The sequence below is a fragment of the Rhipicephalus sanguineus genome, chromosome 9 (genome assembly GCF_013339695.2).
Source record: "Rhipicephalus sanguineus isolate Rsan-2018 chromosome 9, BIME_Rsan_1.4, whole genome shotgun sequence".
In the NCBI taxonomy this organism is placed as follows: Eukaryota; Metazoa; Arthropoda; class Arachnida; order Ixodida; family Ixodidae; genus Rhipicephalus; species Rhipicephalus sanguineus.
In genome coordinates this window covers 58,627,652-58,654,083 of record NC_051184.2, presented here as the reverse complement: position 1 = coordinate 58,654,083, position 26,432 = coordinate 58,627,652, and the positions used below count along the sequence as shown (strand labels likewise).

At 47.8% G+C, this 26,432-nt stretch overlaps 1 protein-coding gene across 1 annotated transcript; it reads right to left on the bottom strand.

The window, feature by feature from the left end:
* Positions 1–7,392: 7,392 nt before the first annotated feature.
* LOC119405556 (multidrug resistance-associated protein 1-like) lies at positions 7,393–25,121 on the bottom strand. Its single transcript, XM_037672390.2, has 11 exons — positions 24,989–25,121; positions 23,347–23,442; positions 21,932–22,052; positions 21,013–21,157; positions 19,248–19,413; positions 17,900–18,226; positions 14,437–14,580; positions 13,509–13,667; positions 10,798–10,964; positions 9,460–9,654; positions 7,393–7,564 (listed from the first exon to the last, which is right to left on the bottom strand). Exons 1-11 carry the CDS (start codon positions 25,097–25,099, stop codon positions 7,393–7,395), a joined length of 1,803 nt encoding a protein of 600 aa, XP_037528318.2. The 5' UTR covers positions 25,100–25,121.
* Between the last annotated feature and the right edge of the window lie 1,311 nt (positions 25,122–26,432).

Sequence of the window (26,432 nt, the reverse complement as noted above, 5' to 3'; positions counted from 1 at the left end):
CATTCAGACATAGCACGAGGTTTGCATTTAGGAGCGGCAAACAGCCCGATTTACGAGCCACTAAAGCAGCGAATTGAGGCATTCTGGGGACATCATAGCAAACGATTACGAATACAGGAGAGTGGGAGGGGAAAAAAGCCAAAGTTTGTTGGAACTTCGTACTCTCTCGGTCCTTCTTCCTTCTCGTGCTATTCGTCGTGCTTTACTTCTGGCCACTGTTTTCTTTTTCAAAGCTTTTAATCTTTGCGATGGATTTGTTAATGTTATTTAAGCAGCGCTGCATTTGCCAGGTGCACCAGGTTAGGAAAGACGCACGGAACGAGGACAGAACCACAAGCGCATGGTATCGTTCTCGTTCGGTGCGTCTTTCCTTACCTAGTGTACATTATAACTACAGCGCAACGAACATGCAAACGCAGCTAGCTCAACATGTCATCCTGCTGAGTATTTGTTAATGTTTATTACTTGTTGGGATGGTGCCAAAGCATAAGCTTTGCCGCAGTTCTCCGCAGTATTAGGAGCATGTTGTCCTCCCAGCACTGGATGAAGTTTTCACAAGAAGATAAGTGACTGGTTGCTAGATCAACTTTCTAATATAATAATCATGGTTTTTATGCAACAAGATAAACTTTAGAAGTGAACGAATGGGAGGGAATGGAGGGGGGGGGGGGTACGCACAAAAATGGAACTGCCATGTTTTTGAGGTATTTTCTTGTGACATTCGTCCGCTGTCGCTTCACAAAGCTGGAGTACGCTATGGTTTAAACTTAAGTCACTCATATAAATAGTTTTTGAGGACTTTACAAAAGAGACCAATAAGAAAGAACGCTTTCCTGCAAATGTTATCATCATTTGATAATGCAAAGTCATTGCCTCACCAGTAAATCACGAGGAAGTTATGTTGGCGGCCTTCGGTGGCATTCGAGCCTGCGCCACGCGTATCCATTTTTACTGGGCTCGAGCACCGAGCAAGACTCTTGTTTCTCTTGCAAGGATATCCGATCGAGCAATTATTCCTAGTTATCCTAATTTTTATAAAAAGCCTTGATTTAAAAAAAAAAGAAATCGACGGCTCTGGTTCAGGTTAGGAGTTACATTGCGTACGTATGATAACGAAGCATAACTTTGCTTAATCGTCAATAAGCTGTCGGGATATTTATCTAATATAATTGCATGAGTTAACTGAAGAAGTGGGAGCAGCAGGGACCTCGCGCATCTTTCTGCGTGGCCTCTGAGATCCTCTTCGGCAGCGTGACGAAAAGAGAAGTTAGCTCTGTAGGAATAAACCAGTGCACACGAACGCCGACGTGTGAGTGCCACACGCGCGTCGATATTACCCGAGTGCCACCCCACTCACGGATTGAAGTCTCCTCCAGATTGATTTTATCCAGCATTATATATAAAAAAATAAAACATGTGTGGACGGAATTATTGCTCCAAGGCTCTGTAACAACAAGGAGAAGGCGGACAGGAAATATGCGGGTGTTTGTAGGATTATTTGCTGGGGTGAGTTCCTTCCTCGGGTGTTTTGCTTATCTCTCGTCAAGGGGCAGTAAGAAATTTGTGCCGCTGCCCCTGTCCTCATCAGCCAGTGTTCATCCAGTGTGCATTCCTGAATTATACTGCATCTTCGAGATGATATGCAGAGTGAGTGACGGTATGTGGAAAAGGGACATCAACATTTTGCATATATTTCTTTTTTTACTTTTCACACGTTTGTGTTTGTTCTGATCTCTTCTCTCGTTTCCGTCTCTGCAAACCTACATTTCTTAATCGTGAATCCGCGCTACATATAAGTAGAGGTAGAATTTGAAAATGGCTGTTACCAAGCAATGAAACCTACCGAAAATGCTTGCTTTGGTTTCTCTTTGATGGCTTCCTAATCAAGGTATGACCTAATAACGCTTTTTATTCAAGAAGAAGAATAAGAAGATAATGCCTAATGAAGAGAAAGGAGGTCAGGTCGGCCTGGAAAGCGGGTTTCTAGCCAACGCCTCCTCTAGAAAGATGCCTGCCGCGTGAGCCAAAACCCTCCTGCCCTACCCTTTCCCTCCTTCATCGTTTCTAATGAGGGCAGTAGCTGGCGATCCTCGCGGTGGCCGCTTGCAACACACATTTGCACATGAGCACATTACCCCCCTCGACTTCACATCACACCAGCCCCATTGAAAACAATAGGGGAGAACGTGGCGCCATCTCTCGACAAGCGACCACAGCTCAAGGCACGACGGCTTCAATGGGATAGCCAGCGACGCCGCAGGCATTTTTCTAGAGGCGGCGTTCTTCTAGCCTGCTACTCCTAACGGGCGTAAGGGAGAAAAGGCAGAAAAAGAGTAGATATTATGATAGGTGACTATGGTACAGCAGAATATGTCACTGTACACACATTGTCCTTCGCAGGGACGTGTACTACACGGGAAAGTTTTTATACCGTAGCACATGCTCTAAAGACAAGCATCTAAACTTGTCTCGCTTAGAAACCTTCATAGGCACCTTATACTGCGTTGGGTGTGGTCTACATGTTCCAATCCCAGGGACCCGTAAGCTTCTCCTCTGAAAAAGTTCGGCTGCTCATGTGATCTATGACGCACTTAAGTGACGTCTTCCGGTCGCGTTTTGAGGACACACGCACATGATGTGGTGAAAGCCTATAAATCTTCATCATTATGATGATCCAATGAGAAAATCTCCAAGCTACCGATTCGGCTACCTACAAGTCTCGTTACGGTACACGATCATATACTCTTTTACTTCAGTGTCTCATCAGTGTATTACACGAGGGGTTGGCTATACACAAAATATTAAATCAATACTTCGATGCAAGGCGTATGTAACGTACGTGCTCCCATGAAGGCCGATGAACGAAAGATATAAACAATTTCGTGCTGCACCATTCTTGTGTTTTGCTTTTCGAAAATAAAGAAAAGAAGATGCAGACGTGACAGCAACGTAGCGTCTGCAATCGTGGCACCTGAAGCGTGCCATGTGTACCCGCCATAGCCTTACCAGAGCGAGGGCTATGGAGGCCACCCCCCACTTCACCTGAAGATTGCTAAGTTCTATGTGGATATGTACACACGCACACACATACAAACAAGGCGCGCCCATAATGAGAGCATCCCTCCTGAAATGTTTACCACTTATGTGCACCCGTCCCCCCTTATTTCTTTGTTTAAATTTCAAGACCAGAACACTAAGACCGAAACCACGGACCCGGTAAAAAAGTATCACCTCCCCAACGTTTCTGGCAAATTAAAAATGCCAATGATGCAATTTTGCAGCATGGCCATGACTGTCATTTTGGGATTTTTTTGTGCAATGAAAGTAAAGCCCAGAAAATTGCGAAGATGACAAGGACAATTGTATGCAGCAACTTCCGGCTGCCGTCTCGTGCCTGCGTTTTCTTTGCGTCCCGCACCAACGCTGCCACACTAAGCTTAATACTAAGCTTACACATGCTAAGCTTACCACACTAAGCTTACCAATACTTGTTTAATATATCGCCTACTCATTTTCCATCCCCACGGTGTGGACATGAGCTGTTTATTAGAAAAAAAAAAGCCGACGAATATTACCGAATTTACCAACGAAGTGTGTGCTTTAAGTGGTAATTATTATAGTTAAAATTGACACTACACGTTCATTTCGGACTGATTACAACGTCTATAGAAAAACATATTGCCAGTGTTACACGTGCTAGTCTGGTACAGAAACTTCATACAGTAGCAATCGCTACTATCGGCGCATTTCCGCCCTGCGTTGGCAGGTTGTCTGTGACTTTTTAGAACAGTTACTAAGAGATACAGCCTTAGAAAAAAAAACCAGATTATGTCTATTTTCCGTATGCCATGTTCCGGTGGCAAACGTCTCTCGCAACCGATGGCTAACTCGGCAGACCATGCGTGCTTCTGTAGAGCCTTGGTACCCACCGAAATCCTCCATGTACCAAGGGCTACTCTCTGGTCCTAGTTACTACCTTTATTCGGCAGCGTGCTTCGCGACGGGATAGATACTCGGCTTAAGATAGAGATTACTCAGGCGAAATGCTTAGATACCTCATCAAGCGCGAAAGGTAACCGTCGATGGCGGGGTGTCGGCGTCACCACCAACGATGCAAAAATCACCATCATGTGGTGACGTCACCATGGCGTCACAGACAAAATTACTGCGATGTCATCATGACGTCACTATAACTACACATATTATGACGTCACGGGATGACGTCATGAGACGTCATCGTCACCTGGTGAAACGTGGGCCAGAGGCACTGAAAAACTACGCTGGCTACAGAAAGCATCCGGAGGTAGGAGGGGGGGGAGGGGGAAATCAAACACTGACTGCGAAGAAAAAGAAGATGGTCTTTTCGCGTTAGAGTCGTCGTAGGCAAATGTGTAACTTTGTTTGTCTCGCATGTCGGTGCTTTTGTTTCGTGCACAAGCAGATATCGGACCGAACCTCACACGTGAGCCATTTACACAGAACCTCGCTTTAGCGGCAGCCTTGAGACTCCTCGATTAGATTTAAACACACCAAATGTGCTCTCTTTCAGGGCTTTGTCCATTGGCCACAGTGAATGGAAAGTTGCGGATACCTTGCAGGAGTTACCTAATGGATCAAACAGATTTAGATTGTAGAATCAATTTATACTCCTTTTTTATTTTTTCCTCCAAATTGATTTACTTTTTGGTTCAAATTCTCCGCCTAAACATTTATATCTGCACTTTTGTATTCATTTCTTTTTAACACTTTCAATTTTTGTTTCATTGTCACTTCTTTCATCGTTAAATAGACAAAAACCAACTTAATCCAACTTAAAATGTAAGAATTATCCGTTAGAACTACCCGGGTGTTGGCCAATCCCCCAGCGTGGATGTGCGCCACACTTTAAAGGATCTACTCTACGCTACTTGACGTAACCCTCGTAGACTGACGTTCAATCGAGAGGCTTTTGGGACCACGCCCAGGATCGCATCTTTCACGACGACGGCGGGTACGAGCCCACTCGAAGCGGGTCAAACTATTTTCGGAGCTCCCGACACCAGAAAGCTGGCGGAAGAGAACGAGGCGGCGTCGACAAAACAAGGTCGCCGCGGTGTCGGGCCTAGCGGGCTGTGCTTCGTTGAACGGATCAACAATCCGTAGTGGTTCAGTGATGGTCTGAAGAGAATGACAGCGAGAACGACACGGACAAAGAGAGAACGACAATACGAGCGCTGTCTAACAACGTTTTTTTTTCTTTATTGCACCAAGGAAATATACAGAAACAAAACCAGCCTGCCCCCTCATCCCCTCTGATTCACTTAATGGCCAACTCCGGCGATTTTTTGGCCATGTCAAAGTAATGGTGCTTTTATGTTCCCGAGACGCTCCTGTTACGGGCCCGATAGCAGAAATACTCGGCAAATTGGAGAATAATTTTAAATAAGCAAAAAAGCGCAACACCGAAACCGAAACCCAACCGAGTGTACTGTCTACGTATGACGTAGACGTTGTTACGAATGAACCGGAAGTCGTGCAAGGCATGCCGGTGACGCCGGCGCGGAGTATGAAAACTGTGACAGCCGGGACGACCAGCGAAGCGCCGGCCAAACCAACGCTGTCTGTCGCCTTGTGCACAGCAGACGCTCGCTGTAGCGGCCGAAGCGCCGAAGTTAGCGGTGCCCTCGGCTGCGTCACTTCCGCCGCCTTACCAATAGTGACGTCACAGACGCAATGTTGCCAGTAATTGTGGGAAGCCAAGAGGGCGTTTGCAGACAATCTTTAAAATTCATTTGCAAACAATCTGCGCATGTCTCAAGCCTGTAATTTGGCATAAATGACGGAAACGTGCAAAGGAACGTACCCAGCGAATTGCATTGAGATCCATCGACCTCGAAAAATCGCCGGAGTTGGCCTTAAGACCATGTAACACCTACAAGACCAACGTTGTGCCCCGTTGTAGCGCAATGATTGTCGACGTAGAATTTAATTTAATCGACTTGTAACTTGCATGTGAGAGTTGCGAGTCTGCAGTCGATGGAGCGACGACCACATTAGAGAATCACAAATGCGAAAAAAAAAAAACTGATCAGACATCTTCAATAGCATTGTTAAAGTTTAACTGCATTTGCGTTTCACAAAAACACAAAAAAACTGGACCCATCGACCACCTTGTGCAGGCTGAACGAATACAAACCCCACAGCCTTCCAGGTGGCTCGTGCCTTGCACTGTAAAACATACCCAATGAGCAGGCGATATGTTGAAGAGTATGTGCGTCACTTTCATTTGCAGGGCTGTTATGTGTCATCTAAGAAACAGGAATGACAAGTACGTATGACCAAGGGTCGTGTTATGTGACGATTCGCTTTCCAAAGAGCTGTCCACACGCGATTGGGTGACGCAGTCTCCGGGAGGGCGTGGCGGGAATGTGACGAAAGTGTTACCCAATCGTGTGTTGGCAAAGCGAGCTGTTCGGAAATCGAATCGTTGCGTCACAGTGTTAAAATTGATTCCGTTGGATCTAAGGGTAAAAAAGTGCCTTGAAGGTCACGCACCATATGTGCGATTATGGAGCACACACTTCCAATGCAATTTACGCTTTCAGATGTTTTTTTTTTTTTGCGAGCAAGTAGAATAAGCGTTCTTCACACAGTTTTTACTTAATTTGTATTCCGTGTAGACACTATAATTGAATACCAAATTGACCCAAACTTAGGTGCTTCCAATTTCTCGTCGTCACTAAAATTACGGCACACAATGAATAGTCATCCTCTCATTTCACATGAACAAATATACAGCGATGGTGACCCGCGCACGACTCGGAATGAAGTAAGGATCTTGCATTTCAATATAGATCGGACACATGGCACTACTGTCAACTGCGATTTCATAATGATGCGCACAATGGAGTTTCTGCAAGTTCACCGCTATGGAATAACATATGTCGACAAACTACGCTGCTCTTCTCCGAGATGCAAAATTCTAAAAACTGCAACAGAATATTCTTGCTGTTACAATAACCAAGCGATATGACCTTCACCCTGCCATTCCCTGCAAAACATAGGGAACGATAACCATAATGATAAAAATAACGTTGACTGACGAAGCTTAGGAGAAACAGCGACACCGACATGCACTAACGACCCATACATATTCGACACTCGCATTCGTCACTCCCACTCTTAATATCTTTAGCAAAACTGGCACGATCATCATTCCTACCGTGTATTTAACACATCTTTACGCTGCCTACAGCATCTACTTGAAGTCATACCTCCTCTAAATAGATGCATATCATTCGAAAAACGAAGGTATTGAGTTGTCAAAGTAGTGAGACCACCATAATTCCACAGTAAGCGAAAGCTTCCTTGCGATCAGCTTTTCTTGTTAGCCAGATCGCGCACGTGTTGCTTTTAGTGCCCGGATGAAGAATGCTTGGACGACTTGCGCTCGAAGCCAGAGCTCCTCTCTTCGCTGCCCAAGCCGGCTTCGCGGGCCATGGCGAAGAATGCCGACTTGCGATTCCTCAAGAGGTCACCGGGTGCACCGACCTCTTGGATCTCGCCGGAGCTCATCACGACAATCCTGCGGAAGGCGTGGCCTAGATGGGTTATTCTTGCAATCACCGAGAGTAAATCGTGGGGTCATTGTCAGAAAAGCTTTCTTTGAAGTATTTGTACAGTGATAGCGAGAATGATAAGGGCTCCCACGTGATTCCTATAGAAACCTCTTGAGGATCTCTGAGCAATGTATTAAATAGCGCAAACGGGCAGAACGTTCTACGGGAGGACGCTATGTGGAGGAAGGCTTATTAACGGCAAAAATTAGAATCTCACTTTTGTAGCACAGGGCTACAAGGAAATATATATATTTGTCAGAAAAAGAATCACCTATAGTCTACAAAAAATTCACCATATTCCGACGTTTCGACTGGGGTCGAGAAAAATCTTTCCGTCAAATAAGGTTATTATACAGTGAAACCCGCATGTTTTTCCCATAGTGGGATATAACTTTAGAATCCTGCGGCATTGCCTCCTCAAAGGCGGATGCATACAAGCCTGCAACCAATGGGGGGCGCACTCAAGACGGGCGTCATGAGCCGGAGGGCCCTGCCTTCGTAGAACAAAGCCGAGTGCATGAGCTGCACTATTGCTTGTCACGGAGGCGATCGCCTGCCGACTTCGGTCATCTGGGCGTGGCCTCTCCGGATTTCTTTAAGTTGTATCCTACTGTATTGGCTTTGAGCTAAAATGATTGGACGGACATTCTCTCTTAAAACAACTGAAAATATCCCATACTTATTACGATCCTCTACATATTCACCTTATTTTATATGCAACATGTATTAAGTATATAAGAAAATAATGGATTTTTGCCATTGCACGAATAACTGAGCTACGCAATTGATCGTGCTAGTTGGTAACTCAGTCAGTTTTACAACGGCGGCATCTACGATCGAAACACACACAGACGCGGAGGGCATAAGCGACATTGCGGCGTCGCTCCCGTTGCCCAGTGGAAAGCCCTCATGCCTCACCCGTGTCTTTCGAGCCAGTGAATGTGATTGCATCGTACATTTGGCGAAAAGTCAGTTTTGCCTTAAGGGTGAATCAATGAATACGATAGCAACAAACTGGAATGTAATACTAAGTAACTCTAGCAACTTACTGATTTAGGTAAGAAAGCGCGACCGCTGCAGCGAGCGAAGTGACCTTCATGCTGTCTATGCCTTCAATGCCTACTTTGCGATGAGAACACAACACGCATGGCCCGTCGGCTGATCCTCTTAGTATACCGCGACCGCGGGCGCACACGCTTGGTCGGTCAATGTACGCATTTCCTGCTAGAAGCACGTAGCCCTACGAGTGATCCTAAATGAGTTAGCTGCAGCGTTGAAAAGTAAGGCTAGGAGCCTTACTTCGCTACGCAAACGCTACGCAAAGTAAGCGGTGAAAGCACAACACGTACAGAGGTATGAGTCGTCTACTGATCATCGAGGGAAAACTGAGACACCTAAGCACCACCAGAAGAAAGAAGAGGCACAAGAAAAGAGCGCCACTAGCAACTGGTGCCACTCGCAAGCGTCTAAAGTTTTCCTCAAAGTTATGTACCAATTAGCCCAGCAACAAGTTCCAAGTTACATCTACTGATCTCTCTAGAGATAGCGACCGTGCCCTCTTGATCAAAGTTCGCTTTTGCTGTCCGAGCGACAGAGGCAGCCTCCCCCCCTCCCCCACCGGCACCCCTCCATACTCCTTAACGCATCGTAGCCGACCGGAGTGGTTCATGTCTTGCTTGAGCCGTTCCCGTCTGCCGCTTCGCGAGCGTTCCCACGCATCTAGAACACACGACGCGCGGAGCGATGTGAATAGATTTGGACTTTATACGGAACATGACGGCGACGGCAGAAATGCGGCTGGAGTGTCCATGTAATTGCTACCACAATGCAAGCACCGATGATGAGAGAAATGGTTGCTTGCCTGTCAGCATCTAAGATTGTCTGTAGCCGATGTGCTACTGTGAGGACGGTGCAGTTGGCAAAGTCACGGCGGATGGTCTGTTGGACGAGGACGTCCGTATCCGGGTCCACCGACGCCGTGGCCTCGTCCAGCACCAGCAGCTTGGTGTTACGAAGCAGTGCGCGGGCCAAGCAGATAAGCTGGTGTTGACCGATGCTGTACAAGAAAACACACCAATAACTTAGTCTCAAGGAATAGAGCAAGCTGCGATAAGTGCAGCGTGCCGGAGAAACAAGGAGGACAAAGGTTTTGCAAGAATGCTGAGAGATTCATCCATCTATGCGTAAAGCGCATTGTCGCGCACTACAGAATGCACTAATACAAGAAACACTGCAATGCTAAAGGGACGAGCACTATAGAAGAAAGAAGGCCTCCGGAAACCCTTGAGAAAGCGCGGGCGCTGTCGCAAACGCCGCAGCACCTGGTGACACATCGCATGCGAGAAAACTCCAAGTTATGTTTGTGAATTTCTTAATTACGTCGTTCCGCCTGACTCTATGGTGTCCTCGTCTGCGTTTGCCATCCCGTTGGTATTCATCCCGTTGGATTGCCTGTCACACAGGAATACGAGAGAGTAGTTGAACGATGACACGGGAGAACAGGAAAAGCTAAGTTTGGAAGCACAACATCATGCGTAAAGTGCAGCACGCACGGGGAACGACGGACTAAAGGGAAGCAAAGAAATCACGAGAGAGGTACATGATGAAGACCTAACAGATCGGTCAAGTTTCCATATTATTGGAAGCACGAACACACCGTATTAACATTAAGAAGAACGCACTATAATCAGTATTGAAGGGGTACATGGCGCCGTGTCGTTAAACACTCAATGTCCTAGTTAAAGAGCTGGAGTTCTTGGAAAGTGGCACATGCTGTAGGCGTCACTGATCAACTGTTTTGTGCTAGGAGATGCTGGCTTTGGCATGGCGTGGCGGCGAGTATTTTCTCACCTCGCTGGTTCTTGAAACGCAGTTGGTGGCACGCGCTTGTCCCTGTTTCCATGTGTCTTGTTTAGGTATGCGCTCGTATTCCTATGGAGTCACATGAATCACCAACTCGCCCAATCGGCCACTGTCACTCACCACCGGTTATCTGTCGTGCTTGTCACTTCTGCCTACCTAGAATGTGTACCTCAATATCGACCATATTCTCGTCTACCCACGTCTGTTCCATGATGTTCCATGTTTTCCGTTCTATCGCGCACCGCGTAGTCGTTCACTTTTCCACTTCAGCATTTCCGCTCGTTCTTGTTCTAGTCGCTGCAAAAAGTTTACTAGGGGCAAAGCGTGCCCACTTCACCTGAGGTTCTGGCCGTCCTCTTCGACCAAGAAGTCCAGCTTCTGGGCCTTGCTCTGGAAGAAGCCCTTGAGGTGAGCCTTCTCCAGAGCTGCCCACACCTGCTCGTCCGTGCGCTCGTTCTTTGGGTCCAGGTTAAGGCGAAGCGACCCGCAAAACAAGACCGGCTCCTAAGGGTGCCAGAAAGGCCGTAAATACATTGAATTTCGGAAAGTGAAAGAGATACGGAACGGTTTGACCTTTTCGGAAAGTGGAAAATAAAGTGTTTACGCTCGTTGCAAAATTTGTGGATTCCTTTAGACTGTCTAGCTATTTCACGCAACACAAAGGTACGTCTATTTACTGACAATGAACAACCACGCAGCTCTGTATTATTCCGTAGCAGCTACGAATTTCGTCTAATGGGTAGGCTAATATCATTCGCCCCCTATTGTGTATATGAACAATGTGCGCCTAAATATGGCTGCATGCAATGATATTGATAGCTACGAATGACAAACTAAAAATAACCGCGTAAAGCTAAAGGGGCCCTGCAACTCGTTTCCAAGGAATTATCGAATGCCTTCACTAATGCAGTTTATTGTCTCACGAATCGACTGCTGCCAAAATTTTTAGAATCCGTCAAGCGGGAGTACGGTGTGGTATGGTAAACTTAAATGGGTCCTGCAGGGCGTGTCTCAAGACGTTCCCACGTAGAGACCGGAAGGCCAAGCCTCTCGGCCGCATCGTGGGCCTTATGGACAGCCCAGAGTTGGTGGGCCAGAATGGGGCTACGGAGGGCCGCATCCCACCTGGACGAGTTGTTATCGACTGTAAGAGTGTGACAGGGCGCACCGCCAGAGCATGTGTGCTGACGTGGATATTTCTCCGCACGAGGGACAAGAACTGTCGGTATAAGTATCGGGATAGATCTTGTGTAAAAGACACGGGTTAGAGATTTGTCGCACGCTTGAAGCGCTTTCTCTCTCCTTTCCTACCAGTGAGCGCGCTGAAAGTTACGCAAGCAAATTGGGGAGGGGTATGACAAGTGGGCAAGCAACTACGTCCGTTCCTCAGCACGCCTCATCATCATTGTGCTGTCCACATAAAGTGCCGGGCTCATCGCTTCGGCGTCGCTGGCGCGAGCTAAAGGCCCGACCACACGTAGCCGTAGCAGCGCGTTAGCGCATGGCATTTATGCGCGGTGCCGCGCCGTCTCCCTATGGAGGGAGAGGGCGCGTCAGAGCGTGGCTTTTAGCCTCGGCGCCGCGCCCTCTCTCCATTAGGAGAGCATACGTGTGGTCAGGCCTTAAGGGGGGCGTGTTCGATGTGAATAAAGATTCATTCTTCCTGGCACCTCACTCTTGTCCAGACCCCCCCGTCTCGGACCCCTTCGTCTGGGCGGCGCTCGAACCGTACGCCTGTCTGAATACGTGTACTGTCTGGAAAAAATAACCTTAATCTCTTTCTTTTTATGTTTTTTCTTCGAACGCGTGGCTTACTTTCACTGTGATCGCGCGCAAGCGTGCGGACACGTCGCGGCATCCCGCGGAGGTCGCGGTAACCACCTTAGCCGTGGTAACCATGTACTAGCTCAAGATGCCCAAATCAGCCAATGGCCGCGGCCTTCAGGTTCTATGCTGCGGTCATTTTGGTTTCTAGCTGAATTTGAGAATTATTTGTAAATTGTACGCCGTGTGCTGCACTATAATATTTCGCTAACATGTTTCGCTAACAGACTCGACTGCTGATGGCCGCGTTTTTTGAGAATGCTGAAAAGGTGTTGCAGGGTGAACAATTAAACCGGTCATGCAACTCTTTTTTAGCATGGTCAGAAAACGCCGCCGATCCGTAGTCGTGGCTCCCGAGAACACGCTAGTTACACCTTAAAGCACAGCACGCGGCCTGGGATTTACAATAAATTCTTAAAGTCAGCTAAAAATCGTTTCCTCTTCTCTCGAAAAGCGATGCAATTGGCCGATTTGAACATGGCGCGCTTTGTAGTTACTACGGCCGCCGCGGGAGGCCGCCACTTGCTCGCGCGCGCGCGATCGCACTCAAGTACGCCGCGCATTCTAAGAAAAACAATGTGCTCAAGGACACGAGGTGCGTTTGACGTACCTTCTTCCCCCGTGCCATCCCTCCCTGCTTAGCTTCCAGCGCTTTCGTCGGGCCGAGAAAAGAGAGAAAGCAATTACAGCGTGCGACAAATCTTTGTAACTCCGCTCGTACTGGACAGATTCTGAAAACTTTCTGCGGCGGTTGATTCATGAGGCAACAAGCTGCTTTAGTGAAGCCATTCCATGGCTTCTTGTAAAAGTGTTGCATGCCCGTTTTACGAAGTCAACCAAAGGGCAGTGGAAATTATTTGTAGTGCCTAATTGAAGAATTTGAAGTATGAGATCATGGGGAGTGAGGAGAGGCACTATAGAGTACTTATAAATATGGGAAACAATCAACTTTAATTTTTCAACCACCACTCCATGCGGAAGTTCGTGGTCTCGCTACCGCTGGCGGCAAGCTTTTGGCCTACTTAGCTATTTTTTTCCTTTATATAACCGTTTCTTTCTGAAATAAAGTCCGCAAATTAGTTTTCTGCATGCTTTCCTTGGCTTGAATATCCCTTAGCTTTACATAGTTGTCTGGCAACAACAGGCCGCGTGATCGATTACTCTTGTTCACGTTTACACAGGAATGAAAATACAGCTGCTTCAGTTTTAGAGTACGGTCTGTACCTGTGGGATGATCGTAATCTTCGAACGCAGGTCGTGCAGCCCGATGCGCGATATGGTGACGCCGTCGATGATGATGTCGCCTTCGGCCGGTTCCAGGATGCGGAACATGGACAGCGTCAAGGACGACTTGCCCGAACCCGTACGGCCTACAACGCCAACCTGGTACGGATAATATAATAATAATTGTTGGGTTTTACGCCCTCAAACCACGATATCACTATGAGGGACGCCGTATTGGAGGGCTCCGGAAATTTCGATCAACTGGTGTTCATTACCGTCCACCAAAATCTGAATACACGGGCCTCTAGCATTTGGCCTCTATCGATATGCGGTCGCCATTTGATCCCAAACCCCGATTCGACCGATACTTGGATGGCGTTGTAAAGGAGAAGTCGAAAAGGTGACGAAATTCTACGTTCTACGTTCCGCTGGAACGAGCGAGTCGACGCTAAGCTATTACTCTTCCTTTCGTCTTGTACTCCGCTGCCCTCGCCGCTCGTCCGCTGGGCCCGCTGACCCGCTGAACCGCTCAGCTATTACTCACTAACAGCTTGACATTGTAGCGCTCACACGCAGCGAAGAGCAGTACTTCTTTTTTAAATCCTCCTTTGCTGTATCTCGATTCTGTTTGTGAGACACAAGCACACAAACGAATGAAAGAGCAGTATTAGGCGTGGAGCTTTTGACCGCAAACACACCCGCGTTATCATCGCGAGTGTCCGGTGACGCGCGATTAGCTGCCGTTTTGTATAAGCACTAGCGAGGCGGGAGTGCCAACAATGGGCGGGACCGCGGCGCCCTTTCTACTTTCTTTGCTACAGCGGCCGCCGTGAATCGCCCCGCGTTGTCTTTCACACTGTTTGCCACGCGCTCGCGTGTTCCCTCTCACAGTGCTCACGATAGTTACATCTGTTCCTAGTGCACAAACCTTTTCCGAAGGTCGCAGTTTGAGGTTGATCTTGCGCAGCACAAGATCCAGGTCCGACCGGTAGCGAGTGCTAAAATTCACAAATTGGACGGCACCCTGCTGCGGCCAGTCGGGACTCGGTGGTGGGGTCACACGCCACGGTGCCTGCGCAAGTTCCGCGCCGCAGACCCGGTGACGTCAACGTTCCGGTAAGTGGTTGCCGTTACGTATTTTGGCAAACCCCAGGTTACTTAGAGCGTATCTCGAGCTACGTATAACATTACATCACTTTCTTGGTAGCGAAAGGAACTCGCCGAAAGTGAACCTGTGTATGTTTACCGAAGAAAGAAAATAGAGACGCTTTATTGCTACGCAGAAGATTTAAGTGTAGGACCCTCAAAATACTCTGGTTGAATTCTGTTGTAGTTGCTAGAACAACTATATGGCTATGATGCGCACGCCATCGTGCGATGGCGTGCGCCCGGGGTTCTTCGACGTGACCCTAAATTTAAGTACGCGAGTGTTATCTCACCTTGAATGAAATGTGGCCGCCATGGGCGGGAATCGAACCCGCGACTTCAAGTTTACTTAGAGTGTTCGATTGGGTTTGCTGCTTGCTCACTATCTTAAGTTTCCAGTGCAGACCTTAACAGGAACGATCAAAAGGGCAGAGACAATCGCGCACCATCGTCAAAAGTGTTAAGACCATCAATGGATAAATTTTTCGGCAAAGGCACTATATCTACCTCTAATTGTTGGTGAGTATTCACGTCATCAAGATCCCGCTAGCTGTTGGCTTTTCTTCGCAATATTGTCTTTGCGCGAACGAGCACCGGGCGATCGCTTTTTGTTAGAAAGGGGATGTCATGGCAGTTCTGGTAAATCTAATACCGACACTGATATGACATATGATGTGATACATGATATCGCCACTGGTCACGAGTTGTTACAAGGCCACCTCTGCGTGCATTACACCAACCTCGGTCGGTGTCTTCGTATATTCGTAGAGACGCTCTACGGCGATCAGTGAGTTCTCCAGCTCGGCCGTGAAGCGCACGAGGAAGTTCAGGGCATCGGTAACCTGAGAGTATGCGCAAACAATAAATTAAAAGAACATATTGAAAAGTGAGTTGAGCAGTTACGTCCACGTTTCTAGGCAGTAATGTTTCGCCGCCAGAGAGAGAGAGAGAGAGCAATAACTTTATTTATCCCATCTTAAGGGAAAGGGGCTGCGAGATGAAGGTGAGGGATCCTACTAGGCCTCCTCTACCACCTCAGTTCACCTCAGGATAGCCTCCTGAAGTGCGGGGTTGCAGCTGCGCATGGCAGCCTCCCACAGCTCCTGGCTACTTAATTGTTTACGAAGGCTTTGCGGAGGGAAGTGACTTTTGCATTGCCACATAATGTGGTTAAGGTCCGCTCGCCAAGTTCTGCGATACCAGGGTCCTCCGATAACATTTCTCTTTCTTTCTCACATAGAAGTGGCATACTTAGGTGTGCGCAGAAAGGTGGGAGGGGGGGGGGGGGCGGGCTGTCGCCTATTTAATCATCTTAAAGTGGCGCCATACCTTTAATCAGCTGGACCTGTCCCGTCACTGTTCTAAAAAAGGGCAGGGTTGTGGCCATGCATGTTTATGTCAATAATTGCGGCCGAGGTTCCCCGATGATGGAATCATAGACCTGTTTGCTTCGCACAGTTAACTCCGGAAATCCGGATACTAGGGGCAGGCCGTTGTCAGAAACACGTCATCGCTTCATTCGGTAAAAAAATATGGCCACCTTCAGCCCTCATTGCTCCTCACTGCTCTCCCCTAGTTGAGATCCCTACGATTGCCTATGGTGACATACTACTATGGGCGCCTCAAAGACGTTTACCTGATTTGCCGTTAAGATTGCGCCAGCTGACAGCCGAAAAGGGCTAATATGATGAAAAAAAAAACGACACGCGATATGTAGCCTTGATTCTCTACTCAGCAGCCAATGCACTGGCTGGTTGATTTCGCAGGTTGGCCACGTACCGCGCGATCCTCGTCACAGCCAAAATCAACTCCAGGGAGTGTAAAAGCTATCTCGTAGCTCTTGATGGCGGTGATGTATTTGATTACATTTTTTTTCGAAACTGGACAGATACAAATCGGCATGAGATCATTTTATTTTCAGCTTTTGCGGCATAGCATGCCGGTTACCTACGTTTTTTTTTTCTTTTCAATAAAACGTGTGTGTGCGTTGTACCCCGTGACCACCCTGGTGCTATTGTTCTACGAGAATTCTTCGAGGAATTCGCCTAATTCGACCACTGACGAGTTAATGTTTCCGTTCGCTTTGACCCAGTCGTCCTGGCTTGATGAACGTTCTCTTCGCTTCTTGCTGGGCGGATAACTCGGCATTCCGTTACGATGCGCTTAGTCTACTCCAGAATTTTTTCTCTCTGTGGAAGTAAGGTTATGAAAGGACACGTTGCCGTTTGTAGCTCACGACTTCTCAAATGCGTATAGACTCCCGCGCAGCTTTGTGTCACAAACGAATGGACCGCCATCTTCCCGTTGATGGTCACGAAGCACCTCATCTTCACGTAGCGGACACATTAAAGGGACGCTGAATCTAAACAGTGAATCAGAGTGATAAATTCCAGCCTGAGAACACAAAATGTTGCGTATTTTGCCATCAGAGATTTATTAATAGAAGAGTAGATCATGTGCGAAGAATCATTCTTGAATATCGCGTCGAAATCTCCGTACATGTTTGGCCACATCGACTCAACGAATTCTCCTGAATCTTGGTATGTTAAGTATCTGGCCCCCTCGCAGGACAGTGTACTTCATTTATGCCCATAAAGAACTACGTAGGCCCTAATGATGCCGTCAAAATCTATGCTTGTCACTGAGTGGCGCGGAAAGATCGATGTGGCGTCACCCCCCCCCCCCCCCCGGAATTTTCTTTTTGCGCGTTTTTTCGCCTACAAACGGTTCTTCTAGCGGCAAGCGTGGTGATTTCGTTACTGCGAAAACGAGTAATTCACTAACACGAGCAATATCGTTTGTCCTCTGTACTGCCCTTGCGAATCGAGACGGTTCAATGTTGAAATCAAATCAAGCTATATTTCCTTTTGAGATGAAAGGGGGCTGGACTAAAAGGCGTGAGTACGGCTTGACAGACGTTACTGACATCTTCGTTCTTGGCCCAGTTTTGCAAAATGGTGCACAAATATGACAGTTCAAAGCACACTGACAATAATTGTTGGGGTTTTACGTCCCGAAACCACGATATGATTGTGAGATACGCCAGAGTGGATGGCTCCGGAAATTTTGATCACCTGGAGTTAATTAACGCGCACCTAAATGTAAGCACACGGGCCGTTAGCATTTCGCCTTCATCGAAATGCAGGCGCCGCGGCCGGGATTCGATCCCGCGACCTTCGGGTCAACTGTCGAGCAACATAGTCGCTAGATAACTGTGGCCGGTTAAGTCACCCTGTTGTATTCACCTTGAGCGCGTAGAGAAGGGTTAGCCCGATGGTCGCCGGCCCGAAGGTGTCCCGTCCATGGACCAACAGGCAGGCCGTGACGAGCGACACGGCGGTGCCGAGGAAGTTGAGGCGCACCGTGAGCCACCTCTCGGCGCCCATCAGGTGGAAGGCGCAGGAGATCCAGCGCTCGAGCAAGGAGTCCGACAGCGCCACGAAGCCGCGCTGCACGGCGTACGCCCGGATGGTCTGCACGCCGGGCACCGTCTCGGCGATGCAGTTGAACACCGGCGACCGAGAGACGGACTCGAGCCGCTGCAGCTGCCGGAAGGTGCGCACGAACAGCTTCTGCGCGAGCAGTTTGAAAGGACCATTGTTGCAGTACGGGCTACTTCGTATGACATGTTGGAGCAAGTTCCATCGTTATCATTATCAACATATTTATGTTCATTGCAGAACGAAGCCCTCTCCCGTCGATCTGAAATTTACTCATCTGCGAAACGGCGTCTTCACTTAGAGACGCGACTTAATTTTGCACCGTTGGCAAGAAAGAGACCACGAACAGTGAGCTTATGGTAACAGTGAGCTTATTTAGGTAAGACTAATTAAATATTAGTGTTGCTTAAACTTCAATTTTACCACTTATGGCTGAAACATTTTGCTGTACACGATCGCTTTGGTGAGGGCAGTACCGTGTTTAACGATGCGCTGGACGTGGGGCGTTTCGAGAGGAATTTTGAAATACTGTTTTCCTTCTTTAGGAATGCTAACCACCGTCAGATAACTATCGCTTGTGATTAGTGTGAGAGTTAGCATAACAGAGAGCTGAGCTAGTTGGTACGTATTCATGCTAAATGTCTGGGCGTGCAAACACGGACACAAGAGATAAGTCAAGGCACCACAATAGCCGTGTGGGTCTTTGCACTTGTTTGAGCACACTTACGCACGAAAGTTTCCATGGGGTGATTGATTGCACAATAAATAATTAATTACCTTGTAATTGCAAGTAGTAGTTATAAAATACAAATCATGTAGTCTAACACTTTCACTCGCTTTTATTGAGGTCTTAGAACCTTGACATCAAATTATGTGAATGTCGCGCATTTATAGGCAGTCGATGATAAGGCGTGTCGCAAAAGGTTACTCTGTTCTGGCTCCGGAAATTCTAACCATCTGGGTTCTTCGACGTTCACTAAGCACACGGGCATCTAGCATTTCGCCTTCATCGAAATGCGACCGACGCGGCCGGGCTACGAACGTGCTCTGCTTAAAGTATTTGTAGGTTTGCGGCAGAACTATGCACTGACTTCTGTACCAGATGACCGTCAAATGCTAAATTTCTTTGGTTGAACCACTTGCTGGGCCATACCTGTACAATAAAGTAAACAATCGCACATGGTGCGACGGCTGGCAAGAAGGCCGGAATGTACAACGTGATCAGCAGCAGGATGCCCAGCACGTCGCTCAGTTGTTCCAAGACAGAGTCCAGGACGATGCCTATCTGAATATCGGCTTGGTCCAAATCCTTGCTGAACCTGCGCGGGGCGCGTGACCATATATAGTGACTAAATGCGAAGTGTTTACTTCCCGACATATGTCCAACGATTTTCCCAAGGTGACTAAAATTAGCAAATGCCTAGCTAGTGTCCGAGGTACCGTTGAAAAAAGTGTGCAGTCGCTTATCGCTTGGCACATCCGCTTCCGGCTTTTCGGACAAGCGCATCGGGGTTCTTCCACGACTGCCGACTATTGACGTAATGGGGGTATGCATTCACGTCTGTGCGGACGTCATTTTGTTGTACAACCAACGCAGTGCAAGGCGCGTTTTAACTTGAGCTACTTATCTCCAAAAGCACACTGGAAGCTGCGAGTAGCAAAACGAAATGGCGCTCGTTGACGTCACGGTAATGTTCCCTATACAACAACCCCAGGCGGCTAGGAATAGTGAAGGACACAGTCGACGCTGGACCACTTAGACATACGTAAATCCTGTTAGGAATTTCTTCTTAAATAAGAGGCTCGCTCCGTCCCCCTTAAGGGGTATTAAGACGGGGGACAAATCCTCGGGGGATAAAGGTGGAGCCTAGTCACATCAGCTCGCGAGGAGGATCCCTCACAAATGTCTCCCACTCACACGGACGGGGCAAACAGAGGGGGAGACCAGTGTTACTAGACTACTCTGCTGGCTTCTACCACCCGTTTGACAAGCTGCTGACGACAAGCTGCAGACGACCATGCAGCTGCAGACTGGACACCCTCTGCCGCTCCCTCCAGGATCAAGTGCAACAATGTGGCCAAACAAGAGCCCCACATTCCGCCATATCCCCCACCGCCGGGGAATCGTTTGTCCTGTCGGGGAAAAGGTCCCCGTCTCCTCCGAGGAGTCGCGGGGTGGAGTCGCGAGGAGTCGCGGGCGTCACTAATCCGTGATGACGTGGTCACGTGATCCTCAATCCCCCCCGTCTCCCCCGCCGATTTCTCCCTCGTGTGAATACCCCTTAAAGTGCGCACTGGGAGCTGCGTACTCTATTGGTGCTGCTCCAAGGGGCACAAATCCAGACTGCCTAAAAACAACTGACATTCCCATTGCTCGTACGACTGACATGCCCACTGCTCGTACGACTAGTTTGCCAACCAGTTACAACTTCGGTACTTCCTTTCGCTTCAGAAATGTTAACAAGACTGGCGAGAACATTTCTTTCTCTTTGCTGAACAACAACGCTTCGCGCATAGGATACCATAATTAAATGATTATTGTGTCTGTAGCAATTTTTTAAGTAAGTCTAAGATCTAGGGCCTGTGCCGACCTGGCTGATAGCGCACGTGTCCAGGAAGACATCAGTTGCAAGAAAAGCTTCAGACCCATTCTGCTGTCTTCCGCTCCCTTAATTATACTCCTATCACTTTCTTTCCTTTCCATCGCACGCTGCGTGGACCTTAACATTTTATCGAGTTTATCCGTTATCCTCCATGTTATAACCCCATATGTTTGTACTCGCAGTACGTTGCATATATGTAAAATGTGTATAGCTTTCCTAGCTGACGATGAGGAGAAAAAAGAACAAAATTCAGTAAGCACAGCGATAGCCTAGTTCACGCTTGAAATATTCTCTATAGAGATTTTGCATAGAAACCTGTTCAGCATGCGCCCCAGCGGTGTGGTGTCGAAGAAAGACATGGGCGCTCGGACCAGGCGACTCAGGGCCTCGTCGTGAATGCTGCTCGACGCTATGAGAGCGCACAGGGCCAGGACTAAAGTACCCAGGAGGATGGATAAACCTGCGTATGCGCAATGTACCTGGGATTACTGCGCCTATCGACTTCTCGCTGTCTCTTTGTTGTTCACCACATCGTAAAAGGAGGACGGAAAAGTATTCGCAGGGGCTCTAAGACGATTTCACGGCGAATTTCCATTGCGTCTTTACTACTTTGACGTCATTTTCAATTGCTGTCTATCAGTTTTAGGTTTTCCAAGCAGCGCAAAAACAGGCCACTGAGAATAGACCACACAACTCAGGCGCTCCTACGTAGGGCAAACTGGACGCTGCCTTAATGATTGCCTCAGGGAGCACGCCAACAACGTCAAGCAAAAACGAGGCAGCAAGTTGGCGCTGCACTGCAGGTCATGTAATGATATACCAACTCAGTCGGACCTTTTACTCCGTTACGCCCCCCCCCCCCCCTGTTTATTCATTACGGGGGGCGGCCGCTCCTCCTATTCCCATTTGCCTTACTCGCTCCCCCATCCCCAATGCGAGAATATGGTTTGGAAGGACTTGTTGGGCGGGTTGGCGCATCTTCCAAAAAGGTACCAGAAGTGTGTACCTTTTGTGATCTGAGCTTGTCCTTGTGTCTAGACTATGCGGTCGTTACATCGGGCAGGTTATACCTTTTCTGAATGCAAGAATCCTTCACTGTACTATATTTGTAGGTAGTTACCGTCGAAAGTGGTCAAGCAGCGTTTAACATAATGCATGAAATCAGAAGACGCTACTAATTACTGCAACGTCTCACAATGTCAAACTGACTATTAAAGCCCAGAGGACGACGTACCCTGGCACATTCCCAGCAGTCCGTAAACGGACAACCTCCAACCGCTGTCCGAATGCCACGCGTTTCCACCTGCCTGGAGGACCTCCTCACTCCAGCTGCTGATCCATACCGACGAAAGAACCTGGAAATCAGAGCACGCATGCTACTTGCTGGCGTCATACCGCGATGCAGCAGAGCGTATTGTTTGATCGCATTGGTGGTGCACGCTGAGCTTGGACAGCAAGTTACAATAGCTTTGGTGTCTGAACTGAGCGCGCTCACATGAAAGGCGAAGCCGACGATGACAGTGAACACTCATGGTGAAGATGACAGCGGCTAGCCCGGTCGACATGCTTCGCATTGCAAAATGTGACTTGCAGAGCGGGTTTTCACCGAGCTCCTTTTGAAAACGAAGTCGGTGGCAGACTTGTACACGATTTATAGTTAGGAAAAATTCATTCATGGTTACATCAAGTCCGTAGCCAGGAATTTTTTTTTCGAGGGGGGGGGGTACTTGCTGAAATCCTCGACTATTTGAGAAAAATACCTGTATTCATTATTTATTTTTGGTAAAAACACCTCTTCACCAAAATTTCGGGGGGGCCCGAGCCCCTCGGAACCCCCCGCCCCCCTCCTTGCTACGAGACTGGGTTACACAGACAAATAAACTCACTGGAATATTCGGGTAAATAGTGGTGAAATTCTGGTAGCCTGCCACAGAACATGTGGGCTCCCTGGAAATTTGAATATATAATGCAGCACAAGGGACAGCCGCGGGTAGAGTTAAAATGGCTCAGAAAACTTCGCGGTTTGTGACACAGCGCTTGAAGTTTACTACGTTGTTGCGGTTAGTCTGTAGAACACAGAAGCACGAGTAAATTTTGTCAACTACTTTTGTCGTTCAGATAATCTTTCTCCACTATTTTTCATCCACCTGCGTTGTGTAGTTGATATGGGTGTTAGGCTGCTGACCCCAAAGTCGCGAGTTCGATTCCGGCCGCGCTGGTCCCGTTTTGACGGCGATGAAATGCTAGAGGCCCGTGCACTGCGCGATATCAGCGCGTGCACGTTAAAGAACGGTTAAAGAATGGTAGAAATCTCCGGAATTCTCCACTACGGCGTGCCTCGTTATATCGTGCTTCGGCACGTAAGATCTTGGTATTATTATTATTATTATTATTATTATTATTATTATTATTATTATTATTATTATTATTATTATTATTATTATCCGCCTATTTACTATTCAAATACTGCCAGGCGCACGTCAGACGCGGAGAGACAATGCGATCGCCCCAAAATCCTAGTCATGAGTCCGCGGCTGCCGCCGGACGAACCAGCAGCAATGTCGTGAGTACAAACCAAGGTCACGGCAATATTAACCGAAGTCTCTTCAGAAGAATAGCAAGGTGCTACGGCACCGACATCTCACTCACGTCAAACGCCCGGCAAGCACCGTAGCTCACTAGGACCAGTAGGAACATGACGGGTCCGAAGCGTTTCACGTAGTCGCGGTAAATCTCGTAGTCCACCTGCGAATGTCGTAGGTAGCGTGAAGGCTCGGGCGAGTTAGTACTCCAATGCGCGAGGCTTTAACGGCGCGAAAAAAAAAAATATAGGGACACTGGAGTGAAACAACGAATGGCTTTAGATTTACCAATTGTGCTCTGACACCTCTGATGTCGTTAGTTTCAATCGTCATATATTTATTAATAGAGGAGGAAACCAAGGTCAAATTTTCATTTTTCGATTTCGCTCCAAAGTTTTGAAAGTGCATTTTTCCTGTTGTGGCCACATCAGCTCAATGATATTTGAGTAAGACCGGTTGCTGGGCGAGTTGGTTGAAATCTATGGGGTACATTTTAGCGCAAACTATGAAAGAAAGCACGGGAAAACGAGTAGGAGAAAGCAGAAAGGTAAAAGCTAAACTTCAACTGTTTATTCGAAAGGTGAAGCCAACAACAAATAACCATGTGCGCATGCGTGAATCAGTCAGGGGAAAAAATCACACTTTCATATCAAAGAGTTGCATCTCGTTTTTGAACAGACAGATGTGTCACTGATACAACTCAACGTATCACTGATACAACGATACAACGATATTTTCTGGATCTTGGTGCGTTACGTCGGTGGTTCACTCAGATGACAATGCACATCATTTTTTTCCGACGTGGAACTATCCAAGCCCTAATAGACGCCATCGAAATCTATGACGTCACGACAATTGGTGCGGGAGCTTCAAGGGGGCGTCGCCACCCGCATTTTCTTCTTGCGCGTTTTCTCGGTTACAAAGCGTCTTCTCGCCGCAAGCCTGGTAATTTCGGAATTGTGAAAGAGTAATTCATTAATACGAGAAAAATCGCTTTTCACTTCAGTGTTCCTTTAAACGAAGGAGAAAGCGCAGACACACAGACAGGAGCTGACTTCTAACTAAAATATATTTCGTAAAACACACTTATAAGTAATCCAAATAAGGCGGAAGTTGAAAGCATGATAGAACCTATCAGATGCGGAGAAACTGGACGTCGGCCTATTTTACGGGGCAATGGCGATGCGAATATACGTGAATTGCTTGTGGCGACGGGTATAGGTCGCACGGAGGTGTAAACATCGGTCACCTTGAGTCGCGTTTCGGGTGCCAGTCGCAAATCGTCGCGCGACCGGTGCTCGTCGCAGTTTTTATTGTGCCTATAGCGTGCGCTTTTTTAGAGCGATAGCTCTGCTGCTCCAGGTACCAACGCTGAAAATACCCGGTTCCTCTAATCTGACCTTCAAGTTCAGGCAAGGTCATCCCAGCGTGTCTTGTGCGGCGCGTTCGCGACAAACGACCAGCGCCTAGTCTTTCGTGCCGCCACCGCCGGAGGCGCTGGCTACATCCAAGTTCAGTGCGCGTTCGCGCCGAGAACGCCGACGGTGCCACATGCAGCGCCCGTGCCTCGTGGTGCAATTGTAGGTGTGGTAGTCGCTGCTACAAGAGTGACTCTCCAGCGGCCTAAGCAAACGAAACCGAGCTGTCGCTCGAGAAACTTGATTCAAGCGCGTTAAACCCTCGGAAATGTTTTCATACGACCAACCAACCTTGCCAATGTGGAACGCTTCCTCCTCGATGAGATGACCGGGGCTGACGTAGGCCGAACGGTTCGTTTGAGGGTTCGGCCTCTTGGACATCGTCACAGACAGCGACGACATCTCGCCGGAGGTCACTTCGAACGCCCTGCGCACGTGTACGTTGGGCTATACTCGTTTGCCTCCGGGGCTAAGTTATGCGCTGTTCGTTTTGCGATGCAGGCTGCAATCTCGTTCCTTGCGAATAAGTTCTTGATTACATCCAATCGCTCAAAAGTCATAACCGAGGACCAAGTGACGTAGTTGTAACACTACAAGATGTCGTGTCTAGCTCTACATATTATTATTATGAGTATTATCATTATTAATTTATTTTCACGTGGTTGGCTTATTGTTTATTACCTCCACCTACACGACGCATGCTGCACTTTCATATTTTTTTCATGGGCCCTACAACCTGCTTCAATAAGCCACAGGGGGGTGGGGGGGCATACAAACAAAGAAATAATAAGTAAATAATAGTTTTGCGAATGTGAATAAGAAAGTCGAACGAAGAAATATAGCCTGCTGTCAGGGCAAAACACGACACAATGGTATGTAACACTAAAAGTAGGCGCAACATTCCTTGCAAAAGATGGATGAGAAAAATAAGGAAAAAGATTTTTGCGAGCAGGGTATTAGCTGTAGCTAAATAAATAAAACGTCCAGGATTACGTTTTGTCCACGGCTGAACAGGCCTAACAAACGCGTAGAATGTCGACGCGCCTCCTTGCATCGTAAAAACAAAAACAAATTGCAGAGCGTTGCGTTCCGTAGTAGATCACCATGACGTAATTATTCCACAATTGGAGACCTTTAGGAAGCGCCCCAAATGTTCATTCATACGCGAGAGCTTGCATTTCGCCTACTTCGCATTGCGGTCATCTGCCGTCTGCTGGGATTCGTAATCGGGTCGGTCTAGAATACCCATCTGGGAGGCCATTACTTCCTGCTAGCAGATAGATATCTGGCGTTTCAGTAATATCTGAAGCCATTGCACTTCGCTACGATCTCTTGTACCAATCTTGAAGGACATTTCAGCGCGCTGAGGTGAAGCGTACGAATCTCGGAACCCATTACATCTCACTATGATCTGGCGCACCAATCTTGAAATACATTACACCTCGCCGAGATCAGGCGTACAAATCTTCAAGGACGTTACGCATTGCTCAGATCAGGCGGACCGATCTCGAACGCGCATTACATCCCGCTATGATGTGGCGCATCGATGTTGGAGGACATCACACCTGGCTCAGATCAGGCGTACCAATCTCGCAATCCATTACAATTCACTACGACCCGGCGTACCGATCTTGGGGGATATTACACCTCGCTGATATCTGGCGTTACCAACCTTGGACCTGATTACATCTCACCACGATTTGGCGTTTTAATGTGTAAAATCGGGATACGTGAT